Raw genomic sequence first — 19728 nt, 5'->3', positions numbered from 1 at the left:
TTTTTAGCCGTTTTGACTCTTCATGTTTAATATGTGTGTGATGTCTAGTGGCCATTCTGTAGAATACAGGACACTGGTTGGATCTGTCCCTTTTGTAAAGTTCTTTATCCTAGCCCCCTCCCCAATTAATGTGAATATCAAAGAGGTCTCAAGTATCCTGATTAAATGTGTGAGTAGTTCATCTAGTTCAGGCAATTACTTTGCATTTTGATGATTTTAGTCCTGAATCTACAAAGGTATAAATAGTACTCATTACTAAGCCCGTGCAGACTTTTATTTACAATCGTAAAATTAATAAAATACCAATTTCCACATCTAGTGAAATTAGAAAAAGTTCCTGGAATTTCACATTACATGATTTCACATACATTTCACCCTCAGAGATTTCCCCAGAAAATGTCTCACTCAAGACACCGTTCTATCTGAACCATTTTTCTTGCCTTGCCAATATCTCTGGTGAATTTTTAAATGCAAAATTGCATACAGTTTGGCAAAATGTTCCTGGATTTTGCACATTTCAGCTCTTTACCAGAAACTTAAGAAAGATCCTGAACTGGATGAGCTACTTACGTATGGACCTCAGAAGTCAGAGAGCTTTGATAGGACAGTTGGTTACCATAATTATAGTTGATCAAAAGTGCCCACTCAATATATTCACCTAGGCTCAAATGACCTGGTTCCATTATCTTCCTGCCGAACAAGAGTTTGGAATGGCTCTTAGTCCCAATGTCCAGTAGTAGAATTCCATTCTCTGTCAATGTCTAGAAAGGGATTTATATTATTCATTAAACACTTTTTGGGTCTAGCTTCTAGACCAGTGGTTCTCAAAGTGTGGTCCGAGGACCCCTAAGAGTTTGAAAAGCCTCCTCAGGGGTTCCGTGCCTGCTTAGAAAATTAACCAATTTTAACAGATTAATTTTAAAATGTACTGTAAATGTCAAGGAATTTGAAATTGGAGGCTAAAAATTAAATTGGTAACCTCAGATTGATTTGTGGGAGCAGTGCAGGTGCATCAAACAGAATATAGTCTGAATGATGTGTGCCTTCAGTTGCATTTAGAAAACCTCCAACCTTTCTATTAAAATGAAAGTTTTTATTTTTTATGTTATTTGTTTGAAAATTAGACAAAAAGTGTTATCATCGGTGTATGTGTTTAATGTAATGCTTGTTTCTGTATTTTTGTGCATTGCTTTGTGGTTCAAATCATCAACAGTATGTAAGCTTGGGACCCCGGCTTCCAGTAATGACTCAGTGGGTGCGGGTCCCTGCATTCCAGTAATGATTCAGTGCGGGTCCTCAGAAGTCAAAAGTTTGGGACCCACTGCAGTAAGGGGAATCAGGAATATAATTTTTTTGTAACCTCTAAGTAGAAATAGTGCTAAAAAGCACAAAGTTCCACAAATACTCAGTGGTCGCGGTAGACTATGACCTTGGCACAATTTGAGGCTGACTGCGATGGACCATCCAGGTTTGTCTTGATCAGAGATTTTACCTTCTGCCTTAGTCTTTTAAGACATAAACAAAGCACTGGTGAACACTTCTGGGGCAACCCCAGAACTCAGGTAAGACACTTTGACTCACTGGGTGCCAGGCAGGGACCAGCACCAGCGTCCTATCCAGATCTAGTTGCCACTGGTCTGCAATGCTCATCGAGGAAAAGGCCTCTTGCAGTTTGTTGTCTCCCTGCAGCCACACAGGAACTCCGCTAACTGGCTCTTGGAGTCCACTTATCTGTCCTGGGTAAAAAAGAGAGAGATCAAGAGAGAGCGGGTCCAATCCTTCAGTGCTCCTTTCAGGTCAGAGACAGCAGGCCCAGTCCCCTTTTGATCTTCCACAGGTCCAGAAAGTATTATGAAATGGGTGCCTTGAGGGTCCACATTTATGCCTAGCACTAGCTAGTAGGTGAGAATAACTCCTGCACATGTCCTAACCAATGTGGTAAAACTTCTAGTGACCAACCCTACCCACTTTTTCAATGTACCTGTTTGCCTTACAGTAAACATGCCATGTGTCAGGGTATTTTTAAGATGGTGAAAGTATTCAACCACACTAAACTTGAACATTAAGGAATAAGGGTGTGTGTGGAGATAATACTTTATTAATCCTAGTGCCTTTCTTCATCTAACACTAAAATCCAGTTTGAAGCAGGCACTGTCCTCACACCAAACTCAGAACTCTAGAAGGACAAAAGCATGGTCCTTCAGAAGCCTGACCGGGGATCTGCAAGAAAGGTTGTGGGATCCCATCCCTTTCGAGTGTGACCCAAGTGTTACACGTGGCTCAACAGACTTGACAAGTATATTTATAGTTTGTTAAAAGCGATAAAGAATGCCACTAATTGAAATATATGGATGATGTAGCATATTTTAATTTAGTGTATTGTATTTTCATGTCGTCTTTTGTGGACTGAATTGGCCAAATATAGAGATTTTTGGTGATGGTGATGATTTGCCAAGCAGGATTTGACACTAGTGTAAAAAAAAAATGTCCATGCATCCACCATGCTTATTCTGTTGAGTTCAGGGGCATCATCTTTGCCCATTCATGTCAGTCTCTTGCGTGCTCCAAGAAGCATTTCACTCATTCTTTATACCTATCTTAGGCTGTGCACATTGAGAACTATCAAAGGCTTTTGCTAATTAGCCATCTGACAGTCCAGGAAGGTAAAGGGCAACCTTAGAAAATTTACTTTTCCTTAATATTTATCAAAAATTGATTTCACCGTTTGATTGGTTTTGTAATAACTATTAAAAAATAGTGGTTTCATTATTTTTCTAACATCACCTAGTCCCAAGAGACAGTACATAGTTTAATCTGTAATCTGCTTTCTACATAGGACAGCTAGGCTTGCCGCTGTTAAAATGGCCTTCTGGGCCTTCTCACTGTAGAGACATCGTAATAATTTTCCATATGTGCCACTTTAAAAAAAAAATGCACCCTATCTTGTGAACTACAAGGCCTACATAAGGGTGGCTTACTAAAACTTAAAAAAGGAGGTTTTTACATGTCAAAAAGTGTTACTTATTTACATCAGATTTAAACTGTCAGGCAACAATGGTAGGTCCAAAGCCATATTTTCCTTGTCATGCTAGTGGATGGCACAAAAGGTGCTACAGTCCACAAGCTAAATTTAACTTCCAGGCCGTGAGTGCACTTTTACGTTATATAGTAGGAACACACAGGCGTGTTAAATATACCAATTAGGACTAGACTAATTCAACCTTGTTTAAAGGGGGAGCAAATAAACTTTACTGCTGCCAAGCAAGGGTAAGATGCACAGAGTTCTAAAGCCAGCAAACAAATATAGGGGCCAGCTATGGTGAAAAATCCAAGGTGCCCATGCAGAAAAAGCAGATTTCCTACAGACTGGTAGATAAATATTTTACAAAGGGCAATACAACTTGACTCCATCATATCAGGCTTAATTTGGAGAGGTTTCACAAGACTTAACTCATAGAAGCTAGGCTTTGCATTGTAGGGCTGCAGCTAGGAGGTATGGTGAGGCCCATCGCCCATGGCGATCTTTGTCTTGGTCAGTTCCAAAGGAAAGTGAGTGAGGTGAAATATTTGATATAATTGATGAAAACTGGGTGACCTGTTGACATGTACAGATACTCCAGAATTTCAAGCATACTACAGTTCAGTGTACACTACCCAATTATTTAAGTCTAAATCTAATATTAAACACTATTTTGATTGCATTGTATTGCTTTTGACTAAATTGCAGAGTACAAAAGAGAGTGGTTGAACGTACCCCTCACACTTGAGGATGTACGAGCAGGGATTTCTGATCTCCGTAATGGCAAAGCCCAGGTCCAGGCTGAATTAGCAGCAAGTTTTATAACAAATGGTCCTATATGGTATTGATCTTCTTACTTAGAATGTTTGAAGAAGCTGTTTCAGCTGGGTGGCTCCAGCGTTCACTACAATAGCCCTAATAAGTCTCTACAAGGCCATGAAACCCGCTGTACTGTGTGCATTTTACAGACCATGGTCTCTGGTAGACACTAATAATAAAATACTTGCAGAAGTGCTTGCTCATTGACTTCACCAATGCATGCCTTTCCTGGATCTGCCAGACAAGGCTGAGTTTGTACCTTCAAGATCGACTCAGAATAACCTATGGCAACTATTTTCTCTTATTCATAATATTAATCTGAGTACTAGTGACTCTTGATGAGAAGGCCTTTAACTCTGATGGAATAGACATTCCTCTTTGAGGTATCACAGAACAGTGCATAGTGGTATGGCCATATTTTCTCTCTTTGGTTAGACTGCTCTCTGTGGATCCCACGACAGTAAATGGAAGTATATCCATTACAGCTTACCCTACCAAAGGCATGAGATAGGGCTGTACTCTTTCACCATTCCTTTTTGCCTTGGCAATTGAGCTACTTGCTTGCCTTGTGTGTGCGATACATGGCCATTGAGGAGTTTGAATAGCTTTGCATGTGCACAATATATATGTTTATAAGCAGATGATTTATTGCTCTGTATACAAAATCCTCAGGATAACCTATCTCCAATTATGACTGATATAAATTAATTTGGAGACTTTGCAAAACTAAGTATTAGCTGGAGTAAGACCCCTCAGGGCAATGAGAGTGCCCTGTATGATGATCTTAGCCGCATATGGTGATTAAACAAAGTAGAGTATGCACGGGAACTGATCTTCACAGATTCCCTTTCCCTTTAGAGAATAATCATCTGTCAGTGCTTGATGCTATTGAATTTAGAGCTGGTTTATGGATAAAGCTCCCACCATATACAATTAGGCAAATGTGCCTTATGAAAATAGGTGGACTGCAAAACTATTATGTATTTCAAAATGCACCTAGGGAGTACTCTTCTAGATTACGCTCTATACGTCTGAAGCTGATATGAGCTGGGAAACCATCCTTTGTGAGTTACAAAGGACTAGTTTGTGCCTGATTTCAATGGCTACTATCTCATTGCACAAGCTCACTATGCTAGTTATTGGCACTATCCAGTAGCAGATAGAATGAGATGCTGCAAGCCCCCTCTCAGTTTCTACTTTATTACTATGTATTTACGAACCCCCTACAATTTGACCTGAATGCACATACTTAACATCTTGGCATTCCTTTTAGGGATTGAAGGGAGACACCTTACTGTTCTCTCCAGTGTTACCCCTCACTCAAGCAAGAGTTTAGAAGTGACATTTGAGGGCATATTCCTTAGGGAGTTTTGAGGTGCTCAGAATCAAGATGCTAGATGAATGATACCTTCATTATGCTATATCAACTGCAATTTAAACAGCTAGTTTCCACACTAACCCTCTTTTATTCTAATAGAATTAGGTTTTCTGAATTTCCAAACAAACCTTAAACATCTTAACTAGTGCAGTAGCAGCATTTAGTATCAAGTATGTACATAATCTTGTCTGACGCAAGACCAGTGCCTTTTAGGTTGTCCATGACTGCATGGAAGTGAGACTTCACATATTTGCTTACAGACTCTCACTGGTTAAAGGCATGCAAATAAATCAAGAATCTCTCTCTTAGCAATAAACACAAGCTAATACATTTCAAATTCCTTTGGGGGCCTACATTACATTTATGTTGCAGCATAAGGTTGATTCTTCCATACCAGATTTGTCCTCTAGGTGAGGTGTACAACAGGACTGGGCGTTTGCAGTTGGTATGGTCGTGTCAGCCAATTTTCAGTTCCTGGTAGAAGGTATGTGAGGGACTTGCTTCGATGATTTCCCTACCAGATATTCCTGTGGATTTGTTGCTGGGATTATTCTAAATTCTGCCAGCAATGAGAAGGTGCTTTCTTTGCTATGCAGCTAATATAGACAAAAGACCAATCGCCATAGGATTTTTCAGGAGGCTGTTCCAAAATACTGTTTGTATACATGATATTGTCTATATGAAAGATTTAGAGGACACTTACTGCTGTCTATTGGTATGATTTGCTAGGCCCAAGAACATTTATTCAGGTTTCAGTGGATATCTGCTCACAGCTGAATGTGACAAAGCTTCGAATGATGATTGAATGCACTGTGCTTCTTTTTATTAATCATCCTCCAGAGTCAGATACTTTCGGTTTGAAAATGTTCTGCCTGAATCCACCTTCCTGTTTTCCTTTTTTTTTTTATTTAAGTAACTTTTCTGACAATGTTTCATTGTGTTTCCAATTTCGGTTATTTCCTTTTGATCTGATGGCTATACTTTTTTGATTTTTACTTTCCATATGTCAGAAGCTATAAATAAAGTTTTTTTGTTGTTTTTTTTTTAAAGTCTTCTTCAAATTGACTGATGAAACCACTCCAGATACAATGGAGAAGAGTGAGAGCTCCTGCTTTCTATAGGCTGTGACAGTCTCAGAATATCTGAGCAGCAAATGATTTTTCAAGAAGCCTTTAAATCAGTTGTTTGTAGACTGTTGGGTTTGCTGCCCCCCAGCACCTACAACCCAAGGTTATAGAGAAGTGAACATTTCATGATGATAATGATGATGATAAATGTTACAGCGCTCATTAATTTTTTTGAGGATTGTTTACATTTTCGAGCAATTGTATGATACGCCTGATGACCCTCTGTTTTAGTCTGTTTTGAATTGCGGTTGAAAGGCAAGAAAACCCATGATCAAATACATGTAAATGAATAATAAAGATGTGAGTAGTACCTACATGTGTTGGTAGCTGCAACACCTCTGGTATTGTCTGTTAGTTAAACCAGTCTGTGTTTTAATAAACATATGACAATTTATTCTTCCACTTTAAACTTTATGGTTTTATTAATTTAGCCACTGCTGTCAAATGTGTCTTTGTGTGTAATGTTTAAAATTAGAAACCCCATACAGCTTTTGGGTAGCAAATCTAAGGGTGTAGAGAAGTAAAGCCGAAGAAAATTGATCACTGATAGGAATGACGATCAGGATCTTCTCCAAAGGCTTTACTTCTTATTTATGAATGTTGCATGTTTTTTGACAAAAAGACTTCCTGTGTAAATTTGAATTACCTGTTTTAGATCTAAGGTGAATTTTATGTTGCCTTCTCTTGTTGAGGTTTATGATGAATTTAGACTGTATCCTCTTTTCCCTCATGTGCTTCACTGTGTGGTATTTTCAGTGTGAAAAACAGATTTCTTGGAATATCAGTTACTTGCTTTGAATTTAAAACTAAATTCGATTGCTCAACTAGGGAAACTGTTGCTCTTTCACCCAGGATCAGGACTGCATTAATGATGGTTGCTTTGTAGAAAGGATATAATGCCATTATTTTAGGGTAATGGGGTTGTTGCTTGAAAATGCCTATTGTTTCTTTTTTTTGTTCAGTTTTATTTTACGGTGTGATCAAACTACTCACTCACTGTACTTTTTCTTTTGCAGAAGCGGCAGATTCTGGTCACCATAGTCGAGGTCTTCTTACCACTGCTCTTTGCTGCCATCTTGATTGCCCTACGCCAGAGGGTGGAGTCTGAGAATCACCCAAATGCTACCTCGTATCCCACGCAGATCATCAGTGTACTACCCCAGTTCTTCCACAAGAAGCATCCTGCTTGGGAGCTGGCCTATATTCCCTCCAACAGCAGTGCAGTGGCCGAAATTGCTGCCAGGGTTGAGAAAGCCCTGCTTGTCCCAATAAGAGGTCAGTTGTCTTTTTTATTTTTATTTTTTTAACCTCATTTTATTCGGTTTACAATAAAACGTGTATAATAAATAGGAATAGTAACTCAAACTAAGGGGCTTTTCGAGGTATTCTCTTTAAAATGACAGTATCTCCCTGTCCATCGACAGCACTGAGCAAGTCCCAGGCCCTTCACACTGTCAAACCCACCACACACAACCCTTACTAGATGTATTCCTTCCAAAATATGGGGTTATCATTGCCCAAACCAGTAAATAAATGTACTGAACACCCTCCATTATCATCATATTTTTTCAGCTTTCCGCAGGCACCATCTTCATTGGTATACAGATTTCTCCCTTGCACAAAGCCGTCCACATTGTGCATCCAGTGTGTTCCCTGGGGAACATTTTCACTACCCACAATTATATGACATCTCTCCTGGCCACCATTAAGGCTATGTTACAAAACAGAAGCACATATTTGGGGACCTATTGCTATATCCACTTCCCTAAACATACCACCTGTGCATTTAGCTAAATCTTCCGCTTAGTTGCATTTACCCTAGTACCATGAACCCCCTCCCATAAAGTGTATACAGGGAGTGCAGAATTATTAGGCAAATGAGTATTTTGACCACATCATCCTCTTCATGCATGTTGTCTTACTCCAAGCTGTATAGGCTCGAAAGCCTACTACCAATTAAGCATATTAGGTGATGTGCATCTCTGTAATGAGAAGGGGTGTGGTCTAATGACATCAACACCCTATATCAGGTGTGCATAATTATTAGGCAACTTCCTTTCCTTTGGCAAAATGGGTCAAAAGAAGGACTTGACAGGCTCAGAAAAGTCAAAAATAGAGAGATATCTTGCAGCGGGATGCAGCACTCTTAAAATTGCAAAGCTTCTGAAGCGTGATCATCGAACAATCAAGCGTTTCATTCAAAATAGTCAACAGGGTCGCAAGAAGCGTGTGGAAAAACCAAGGCGCAAAATAACTGCCCTTGAACTGAGAAAAGTCAAGCGTGCAGCTGCCACGATGCCACTTGCCACCAGTTTGGCCATATTTCAGAGCTGCAACATCACTGGAGTGCTCAAAAGCACAAGGTGTGCAATACTCAGAGACATGGCCAAGGTAAGAAAGGCTGAAAGACGACCACCACTGAACAAGACACACAAGCTGAAACGTCAAGACTGGGCCAAGAAATATCTCAAGACTGATTTTTCTAAGGTTTTATGGACTGTTGAAATGAGAGTGAGTCTTGATGGGCCAGATGGATGGGCCCGTGGCTGGATTGGTAAAGGGCAGAGAGCTCCAGTCCGACTCAGACGCCAGCAAGGTGGAGGTGGAGTCAAGCTCAACTCCCAGTCCTACTGCCAGTTCCTGGAAGACACCTTCTTCAAGCAGTGGTACAGGAAGAAGTCTGCATCCTTCAAGAAAAACATGATTTTCATGCAGGACAATGCTCCATCACACGCGTCCAAGTACTCCACAGCGTGGCTGGCAAGAAAGGGTATAAAAGAAGGAAATCTAATGACATGGCCTCCTTGTTCACCTGATCTGAACCCCATTGAGAACCTGTGGTCCATCATCAAATGTGAGATTTACAAGGAGGGAAAACAGTACACCTCTCTGAACAGTGTCTGGGAGGCTGTGGTTGCTGCTGCACGCAATGTTGATGGTGAACAGATCAAAACACTGACAGAATCCATGGATGGCAGGCTTTTGAGTGTCCTTGCAAAGAAAGGTGGCTATATTGGTCACTGATTTGTTTTTGTTTTGTTTTTGAATGTCAGAAATGTATATTTGTGAATGTTGAGATGTTATATTGGTTTCACTGGTAATAATAAATAATTGAAATGGGTATATATTTGTTTTTTGTTAAGTTGCCTAATAATTATGCACAGTAATAGTCACCTGCACACACAGATATCCCCCTAACATAGCTAAAACTAAAAACAAACTAAAAACTACTTCCAAAAATATTCAGCTTTGATATTTATGAGTTTTTTGGGTTCATTGAGAACATGGTTGTTGTTCAATAATAAAATTAATCCTCAAAAATACAACTTGCCTAATAATTCTGCACTCCCTGTAGTTTCGGACAGTCCCATATTATGTGGATCAGGATGCCTGCTTGGTTACGTCCCTGCCAGCAGCGATGATTATCAGAGTTGCCCATCTTAAAAAGTCTAGTCCTTGTGTGCATGGTGAAATATATCAAACTGAAATAGGCAAAAACACACTTGAATAGCACCCCTCCCCCCGGGGGTACTTATATGCATCTCCCCAGTGTGCATTAATAACCACCATATCCTCTTCACATCTCCCCTTTAACCTATCAATGAGACATTGGCAGGTCGTAACCAGCATTTTGTATATTTGTGAGATTATGTGTGTGTGTGTGTGTGTAGTGGGGCCTTTAGCAGTCTATATTCCAGTGGTGATTAAGTTTCTGTCTTGACCATATGTGTGGCATTCTCTGCCAAAGTGTGCCAAATCTGCAGAAATTTGACGCCATGGGAGTCAGCAATTTCCTCCTGACGTTGGAGTTCCTCAAATGTTGGCATGCCCTGGGTGTCCCATATAAAGTTCCAAGTTTAGAGATACCTAAAAGGTCTGCTTACAAATTCTTCCAGACTAATTAGGTCTCTTAAAAGATCAGTCCTGATTGTATTATACCTTCTCCATATGTGCATCTTCCTAAGTATATACTTGCCAATCATTCTTTTTTCTCTTCCTCTACCTTCTTGTTTGTTCCATTTCTTTCTTGTCTGAATACTTGTTCCAATTGCGTGAAGCTTTTTCTCTCACTGTCCTTCCTCCTTCATCTTTATCTCATTCACTCTACATGCAGAACTGCTGAGATGACTGGCGCTGTACGCTGACGTCACAGGGCAGTGCCACAGGGGAATTGATCTGCAGCTCGGTCCGTAAGCCGGCCTGTAAGCCACCGTCAGCTACCACTGGGGGGTCGCTCTCCATCGAGGACCCCCCCACATTGAAGCCCTGCAAAATCGATCCGCAGGATCATATCACGGACCGCCCCGGTAGCAGAGGGGCAGATCGTCCACCGGCCCGATCCACCAGCTATCCCCATCAAGGGCCCGCAGGTCCGTCCAGCGGGATTGCGGATCGCCCCCGGGGCAGGGGATCAGGTCAGCGGCCCGGTCTGGTCCACCAGCGCTGTAAGCCACCGTAGACCACTGCTTGCTGTCTGAGGGCTGTCTTCCTGTTGAAGGCCATCTTCCTGCTCTCAAAAAAACTGTAAAAAAAATAAAAAACAGCAATTACCTACTGTTCTTTGTACACCATTCCGTTTCTGTGGGCACTTGGCTGTCTCGCCACCTGACCTCCTCGCTGCCTCGTCTCCCCGTACCGCACCTTTACGCCAGCTGCTACGCCATAGGCATGGAGCCCATCAAGAACTTATGGAGAGGGCTATAGAGGCCACGAGTGCAGCAAGTTACCACTCCCCGCCGGGGACCATCTTTCTTCCCCGCCACCCGATTGATGTCCTGTTGGGGTCAAGGGGTCCATCTGGTACCTGTGGAGGGGGCCGTTGAGACTGCGGTGGTTTTGGGGAAGCGCAGGTGGCCCGTCTATAGACATCACATTACCTGGCCGCTTTACCGCAAATCAGAGGATCAGAGTGGCGTTTTGGCATCCTGGAGCTACGCCACACCATATTGCTACTTCTGCCTTAATTTCCGGCGGTGGGCCTTATCCTTAGGGGACACAGAGAGATTGCAGGGACACTGCGGGTGCCACACAGTACATTTCCCAACTTGAAACAAGTTAAAACATTAAGTATTGCACCGTTAAACACAATAACTGCAAACAAAATTGAGAACCGGCCGTCTGGTTTTGGGGAGATCATGTTCTAAAACAAAATCTAATCCCTTGCGCAATAAAGTCACAAATACCTTAGGCCTAAAGTGCTGAAATCAAATTTTTTCCCTATGGGATAAAGAGAAGGCCCCCTTTTTCTTCAAAAGCCAGGCTCTTCTGATCATAAGGGTTTTTCTTCACCAGGAGAACCCCTCTCCACCTGTGATTATCACAGGAATCAGCCCCTGCACATGTCTCTGCAGATCTAAACAACAGCCCATCCTTGTTTCATAAATTTTTCTTCATTCTTGAGCCTTCGTCTCTTCGTAAAGCTTTTTCACCCGCTTCAGCTATAATTCCTCCACCAAATTATGAAGTGACCAGCTTATCCCCTGCAAAGGCAAATCTAATCTCATGAACCTGGCACTGATGCTCCTCTTCCCTGTACCAACCTGGAGAATCTTCTTGGGGACTTTACTGTCCCAGATCTAGATTTAGAACTTATCCAAAGATATGGATCACACCAGGAAGCAAATTCTCCCCGGCCATCGCTTCTCCCTTTACCTAAGGGACTACAACTTTTCAGCAGCACACCCTCCAACCATTCCTCTCTTTGTTCTCGTCTTTCAATAACCCCTGCCCTGAGCCTAAATATTAATCCTTTAAGCAATAATCCTGATCAAAACACCTTGGTCTCCTCTTCGCTGTCAAGCCTAGAGCGTCTCCTATCCTCCATTTTGAGCCTTTTAGAAAAAGTGGTTGGCGGGTCCGATTGTATTCTCGACTCCGTAATGGTCATTTTAAAAGAATTTACAACTGGGAACTGTATAAATCCTGGTTTCTGCATGCAGCATTGTAATGATCTCTTAGCACGGAATCACACTATCGTAAACAGTGAAACACCCGCTGGTATTGACTTTTGCTCCTAGGCTGGAGCACCACAGGTTGGACAATCCCCCTCGAATCCTATGCCAATTGAGAACCCAGTCAAATCCATTAGATTCGTACTAAGAGGCTTTAAAACAGAGACAGACTTGGAACTGGTTTGCCAAAATTACGAGACGGTTATGTTTCCTATCTTTAAAGCTCGTTCAAAGACAAACATCTTAACTAGTACTTCGGATACCCCATAGCAGCCTCCAATACATAAAAAGAAAAAAGTCAAAAAATCCAAAAAATCAACCTGGAGACATCCCAAAAAAGGTCAGAGAAAGTTCTTTTTTTCCAAAGACAAATCAGGCCTGCAAGATTCCTTAAACTAGGAGGCCCCAGTTTTACATTCTTGCCTCGCACCTTCCGCTTCTTCGTCAACGTGCGACCTCCATCCATCTATCAGCAATCCCGAAATGGTCAACCTAATTTCAACTTGTGAGCCAACTACTTCTCAATCAACTAGGTCATCCTTGAATCCCCTTCCTCAAACCTTTGAAGCCACCACAGAACTAACACCTGCTCAGACTTGGCGACAACCTATTAAAAGAGGACAGGGTCGCTACCCTCAGACACTTTAATATTGGATTTCATGCTTTTATTTGACAATGATCTCTTTTTTAACTGATTTCATTTATTAAAATGTTTCTCTGGTATTGAACGTCTTAGAATGATCGAAAGTAAGGACATACATATGGTCTCCTTGGAGATTGCAGACTCTGGTCCGTTGTCTCGTGTATCGTTTCTCTCCAGTTTGACTGTTAACAAAATATTAAGCAACTTAGAGTCTTTACAACATAAAGGTATTGATGTAGTCCCCATTTTGAGCGAGACGGGTTTAAGGCTAACCAAGCAGGATCTCCAATCTTCCGATGGGGTGTGGAAACCTCTTTCCTCAGGCGTCCCTTTGGTTAAACACAACACTAACTCTCCCACTTACCAAGATCTTAAAATTCACCTCGGGCCTATGGCCGAGAAGTATTATTTAGGGACCCTTCCGTCTGTCCACCTCCTGACTTAAGCATCAGTCCCTACTCTTGGAATTGGTTACCAGCAGTTTTAAGTAGTTCTACCATAACCTCTAGACCAACAGTACTATTAACGTAGCAATGAGCTTACCCTTGTATCTTTGAATGTGGCAGGTATAAAGTCCAAAGGGGAAAAAAAAGACTTTTTGAACTCCCTCAATCCTGATATAATTTATCTTCAAGAAACCTGGTTGACTGGGGAGTTGCAGTTTGAAAATTATTATTCCTTCTGCTGTAAGGCAGCCCCCTCAACGAGGGGGTCACATGTTTGCTGTCAAATAGACTGGCAGCATGAATGCTTTAGGGATCCTAGTCATTTGTTTTTAGCAGTAACTTTGCACTTCATTGGAGTTGCATTGGAGTTGGAGACAAGGTAATCTCCCTTACTTTGATTAACTCTTATGTCCCTCCTGGTGTACCTTTTAATAATCTCCTATTTAGGGTATTTCTTTACATTAAGGAACTTTGTGACGGGGACCCAGGAACCCAAATCATTATGGTAGGAGGCCTAAATTGTAAGATTTCTAACCCGGGGCTCGCATCCTTCTGGGATGGGGAAAAGGAAGAAGCATTTAGATTACCGCCTTGCATCTTTCCCCACAAAACAAAGCCTGATAAGCGTGGGAGGCTCCTTCTAGAGTACTTGAGAGAGAATAATTGTATTATTGCTAATGGTAGACTCCCATCTGACTCCCCAGCCCATTCGACCCATAAATCGCCTGCAGGTGCTGCAATCCTGGATTACGTGATAACAAACTATCAATCTTTCTCTCTGTTAAAGGATTTATTAGTAGTACAGACCACCCTCAGTGATCACAATGTTCTGGTAGCATCTCTTGATCTAAAGGCACAACACACTGATTCATGGAGCCTAGCAGGGCAGTATTCCCAGCTAAACGTTAAAAACGGTAGAACATATTGGTCATTCTCTCCTACGCCGACGACACCCAGCTCATCCTCTCCCTCACCAAAGACCCACACACCGCCAAAGCCAACCTCCACGAGGGAATGAAGTCCATCGCCGAGTGGATGAGAAATAGCCGCCTGAAGCTGAACTCCGACAAGACGGAGGTCCTCATCCTCGGACGCTCCCCCTCGGCCTGGGACGACTCCTGGTGGCCCACCGTGCTGGGACCCCCTCCAACGCCAGCCAACCATGCACGCAACCTGGGTTTCATCCTCGACTCCGCCCTCACCATGTCCAAGCAGGTCAACGCAGTCTCCTCCTCCTGCTACAACACCCTCCGCATGCTCCGTAGAATCTACAAATGGATCCCGACGGAAACCAGAAAAACGGTGACCCAGGCCCTCGTCAGCAGTAGACTAGACTACGGCAACGCACTCTACACGGGCATCCCAGCGAAAGACATCCGACGCCTCCAACGCATCCAAAACGCCTCCGCCCGACTGTTCCTTGACGTACCCCGCCGATGCCATATCTCCCACCACCTGAAAGGCCTCCCCTGGCTCCCAGTGGACAAGAGGATCACCTTCAAGCTCCTCACCCACGCCCCAAGGCACTCCACAACGCCGGACCAGCCTACCTGAGCAACAGACTCAACTTCTACGCCCCCTCCCACCAACTCCGCTCCGCCAACCTCGCCCTCCCCATCGTCCCCCGCTTCCAACGCAAGACCTCCGGCGGCAGATCCTTCTCCTACCTCGCCGCCCAGACCTGGAACACCCTCCTTACCCCCCTGCGACAGACCCAGGACCTCCTCACCTTCAGGAGACTCCTCAAGACCTGGCTCTTTGACCAGTAGCAGCAGCCCCCCCTCAGCGCCTTGAAACCCTAACGGGTACGTAGTGCACTCTATAAATTTTGTGATTGATTGATTGATTGATCCAAATAGTTTTAAGGGGCTTAAAGGAATTCTGATAAGTATCCTGAATGACCTTGATAGCTGGGTAGGGAATGAAATGGAGAGTTTCTCTAGTTTCGTGGAACTGGCTGCTTCAATTCCCAGACAAAAGCCTCAGATTAAATATATAGCAAAACACCGCTCCCTTTTATTAGTAAATAGGGAAATTAATGCTCTTATCTGTAAACAGCATAGAGATTATACTTCTATGAGGCAATCCCAGCTAGATATTCTAAAAAGAAGGAGAAGGAGAAGGAGATTAAGAGCGCATCTTGAAAAGGACGCCACAGAAAGATTCTGGGTTGCAATAAGAGAAGCAGCCTCTTCCAGGCATACTAGGCAGTTTGGGTCCCTGATCGCCACGGGTGTGGTACTAGAATCAGGCCCCTTCCAATATCTATTAGTGAGTTAAGCTGGTTGACTTTCCTATCCAACCTTTATGCTTTTAATGGGACTACTATGGAAATCCCTCAAAGCAGATTTGATTCCCCATATACATATCCAAACCTAAAAGAAATTAAGGCTATATTAAGAGGAAAGCATAGTTCCGCCGCAGTGGGACCAGATGAAATCTCAATACTGTTAATAAAACATGACATATCCTCTTGGTGCAAGATTTTATTGCTGGTGTTCCAATATTGCTATGAAGTTAGGGAAGTCCCCCAATCTTGGTAGGGTAGCGTTATTGTCTCCTTGTATAACAAAGGGGATCAAAATTGTCCTAGGAATTACCGCCAGATTTCACTTTTGGATGCGGTCGGAATGTTTTTTGCTAAATTCCTGTTGTCACAGATTAATGATTGAGCAGAAAGGTACAAAATTATCCCCTTAGAGCAGTCAGGCTTCAGGAGAAATCAGGGCACAATTGACAACATTTCAGTTTTGCAAGTAATTAATGAAAAATATGTCTCGCTGAAAGGGAAGCGGATCTATGCAGCCTTCATAAATTTCTCCACAGCATTTGATAAGGTAGACTGTGTTCTGTTATGGAAGAAGCTTCTAAGATTAGGCATGCCCAGCATCCTGTTTGACCTTGTGGTAGCTTTTCACTGTTTTGCTAGGGGGTAAACAAGGTCTATCATGTTATATTAACCAAAAACGGCCTAAAACAAGGATCTACGTTGGCTCCACTGTTATTCTCCCTGTATCTCTCGGATTTACCAGCACATTTAACTCCATGTGAGGGTTTTGCTCCCAAATTAGGAGGTAGATCCCTATGCTGTCAACTTTATGCAGGCGACATAATGATATTAGATCGTACTTCAATGGGGCTTAGTAACAGACTAATAGCCCTCGAGCAATATACTGATGCACACTTTTTAAAAATAAATTGCTCAAAAAGAAAAATCTTGTGCTTTCACAGGAATAAAAATTTAAAGTACAGCAATTTTAACTGGTCCTTGGGAGCACAACAGCTTGAAAGAGTAAACTCTTACGCATTTCTGGGTAAAATTGTCTGTGGGAACCTCAAAGAAAGAGAGCATATAGAGCATAATCAAAGAAAGGCCCAATCTCAAGCCAATGGTTTGAATACCCTCTATAGGGTAACAGGCAGAAGGCATTTTATACATCCCTTAGAGGTATATTGGGTAAAGATACCTCCTTCATTTCTGTATGGTATTGAGCATATTGCAGTTTCTAAGTGTATCTTTCTCGATAAACTCAAAGGACGTGTTCTAAGAAATATCTTAACCGTAAACTCTGCCTTCTCTGTACCATTACTAAGACTTGAGTTGGGCCTGCGTAGCTCATTTATACAAGGCCTGGCCGCGATAATCCATTGGATGTTTAATTTGATGACGTGCTGTGACTCTTTGCAGTTACTGCTAAAAAAAGAAAAGAAATACTAGCTGGTCATAAAGTAAAATATACCACCTGCAGGAACTTTTTATATGCCATGGATCTTTTACAATTAGATCCCTCTATAATTTTTACTCTCTCCAGCACAGCTTAAATCTGCAACTTGGGCAGTGAGCTTCCACCAGGATAGTCAGGCCTGCACACATAGACAGAGTTTTCATTTAATATCGGATTCTTTAAGGCCAAGGATCACACATCCTTGCCACATCTGGAACTTGCCTCATGGGGTGAGAAGATTCTGGCTCCTGCTGAGACTGGGCAGCTCCCCTGAATACATTAGAAGCAAAATGGTTTGGCTCTTCTGCCATTTCTAATCTATGCCATAATGGCGTCGCAGATTTGAAGCATGTTGTTTTAATCTGTCCGGCCTTATTGCCTTATCGTCTTAAGTGGTTACGCCCCATTGGCCTTTCTCTTTCACTTAGATCTGCTTCTAATCTACTTTAAACCCTATTTATTACGCCTAATGAAATGTTTTGTGCTAGAGTTTTTAACTATTTAAAGTGTTTTTTAACTTTGTAATAACTTAATAATTGTATTCATCAAAGTTTAATTCAATCGCTATTCTTATATTTCTTTTCTTTGTATATTTATGTTTTACTTTATGTGGATCTCCATCGGAGTTCCGTAACATAATAAACTTGAAACTCATTCACTCATCACTCTCTGTCTCACTTTTTCTCTGTGTTCCCATTTGTCTTCCTTGGCCATTTCTCCATTCACACTTTTTATCCATCCCTCATCGGCTTAATTTTCATTTCTGTTTCTATTTATTTTTTAACTTTATTTATCATGACATAAACAAAACAGCAATAACCACAAAAAAAGCGAAGCGTTAAAGTGTGTACAATATAGCAATGTATCGAATAGGATACCGGTAACGGCAGGTGGTGCACTAAATGTAAATTATTTTTCTTAATTCTCTATCTCCTTTGTTTCACCCCATCTCTAGCCATGACATATTTGTCTCGTTGCCGATGCAGACATTTTCAATCTGAAAGTTTGCCCACTTTCATTCTGCTTGCAGTTTCTGTATTTGTATATTTTTTTTGCTGGCAGTTGTCTAATCCACTGCCTTTTACTGTTCTTCAAGGGAGTGAGTGAATCCATAGATATAATTGATGTCTTGAGCCCCTTTCTCAGATATACTTGTACTTAAAGCAGTGGATGGAATAGTTGTACAGGGGTGGGGGTTGGTAATGTTTTAGTGGCTGGTGAGGTCTGATCTTCCAGGCATTATGAAGTCAATCTGGTTGGTGAGCAGTATGGTCCATTGGAATGCCTTCAATGCCATATTTCCTTACCCCCTTCCCTTTGCCTCCTTTGCTGTGTAAAGGTCATCACTTTTATTCCCAACTACAGCTCGTGGCTTCCCCACTGAAAATGACTTTGACAACTATATCAAGACTGACAACAGTTCAGGCAATGTTTTGGCTGCTGTTGTGTTTGACCACAAGTTTACCCACAAGAATGAAGCACTGCCTCTTCAGGTAAGGACGTTTTTTGTGTCTTCAAGTGCTTCTACTTCTAATATTACCCTTTATCTCACTGTAAAATACTGCAGTATTTGTGAAATGCAGCATAGCTAGGATATGATGGATCGCATTCCTGTTTAAACAACCTACCATCTTCTCTTCCTCAGTAACTCATTCTTCTTCATTCTGCCACTTTCACTCTTTATTCATCTGAGAAAAGAACAAAATCCTTGTTATAAAGACCAGGTCTTCCAATAGAATAGGCTGCTCATATATATGGTAGAAGACATTAATATGGAATTTCATACCTCAATAATGTTTGCATAAAAATTGCTAGACCAATATATTCATGTGATAATCATGCATTTCAGTTTTCATTTACATAAAATACAGTTTTCACAAACTTATCATGGTATGCAAAAGCATAGACTGCCCCAGTTGCTAAAGCCATCAACTCCTGGATATGTTGACCTCTTGGACAGTGAATACATAATTATTACATGTTAATAAATACTTTCATAACTAATAAATAAATATCTAAATCTTCCTCAAGTTTAGACAAATTTCCGATGTTCATTCAGATTATCATATTAAAATATTTTTTTTAATCCCAGCATATCCCGTGGCATGTAAAATCATCAAATTCCAATGTTTTCCATTGTATAACAATCTTAGTGACAAATTATTTAGTCTGATCCTTTAATAACAGTCCGTATAATTAAAAGAAAACAGATATTTTACTTAAAAACATCTATCTTAAAGTAAGGATTAAATTGGTGGAGAAAAGGAATTAATCCCCTAAATGCACCTGTTTTTTCTCCTACTTATTTAGGCTCCTTTATATTATGTTATAAAATTGATCTGGGCTTTAAACCCTTCAACATGGCTCCTTATCAACACCAGAGTGACCATGATGTGGCATATCAATTGCATAATATTGTACACTTTTACAGATCGCCCAGTGACATTATTACTTCTTATATCTCTCTGATGTTGTAATATTAATTTGTACAGTGGCAAAGTAGTGCTCCCTTTATACATTTTATGGCATGGGCAAGTCAAAACATAAATTGCATGATCATGCCTACAAGTTATACATATATATATTACATTATATTTTTACACTCTTTACATTTAGTACA

The 19728-nt window shown here is 41.4% G+C and overlaps 1 protein-coding gene across 3 annotated transcripts in view; it reads left to right on the top strand.

The window, feature by feature from the left end:
• Positions 1-19728, top strand: part of ABCA3 (ATP binding cassette subfamily A member 3) — a 453847-nt gene that overhangs the window by 128528 nt on the left and 305591 nt on the right. For all 3 annotated transcript variants that reach the window (XM_069210492.1, XM_069210493.1, XM_069210494.1), the window contains exons 3-4: positions 7360-7618; positions 18474-18601. In XM_069210492.1, coding sequence (XP_069066593.1) covers positions 7360-7618; positions 18474-18601 — 387 coding nt within the window. The remainder of the gene's footprint in view (positions 1-7359; positions 7619-18473; positions 18602-19728) is intronic.

The sequence above is a fragment of the Pleurodeles waltl genome, chromosome 10 (assembly GCF_031143425.1).
Source record: "Pleurodeles waltl isolate 20211129_DDA chromosome 10, aPleWal1.hap1.20221129, whole genome shotgun sequence".
Classification (NCBI taxonomy): domain Eukaryota; kingdom Metazoa; phylum Chordata; class Amphibia; order Caudata; family Salamandridae; genus Pleurodeles; species Pleurodeles waltl.
The sequence above is the reverse complement of the archived record's forward strand: the minus strand, read 5'-3'. Positions and strand labels throughout refer to the sequence as shown.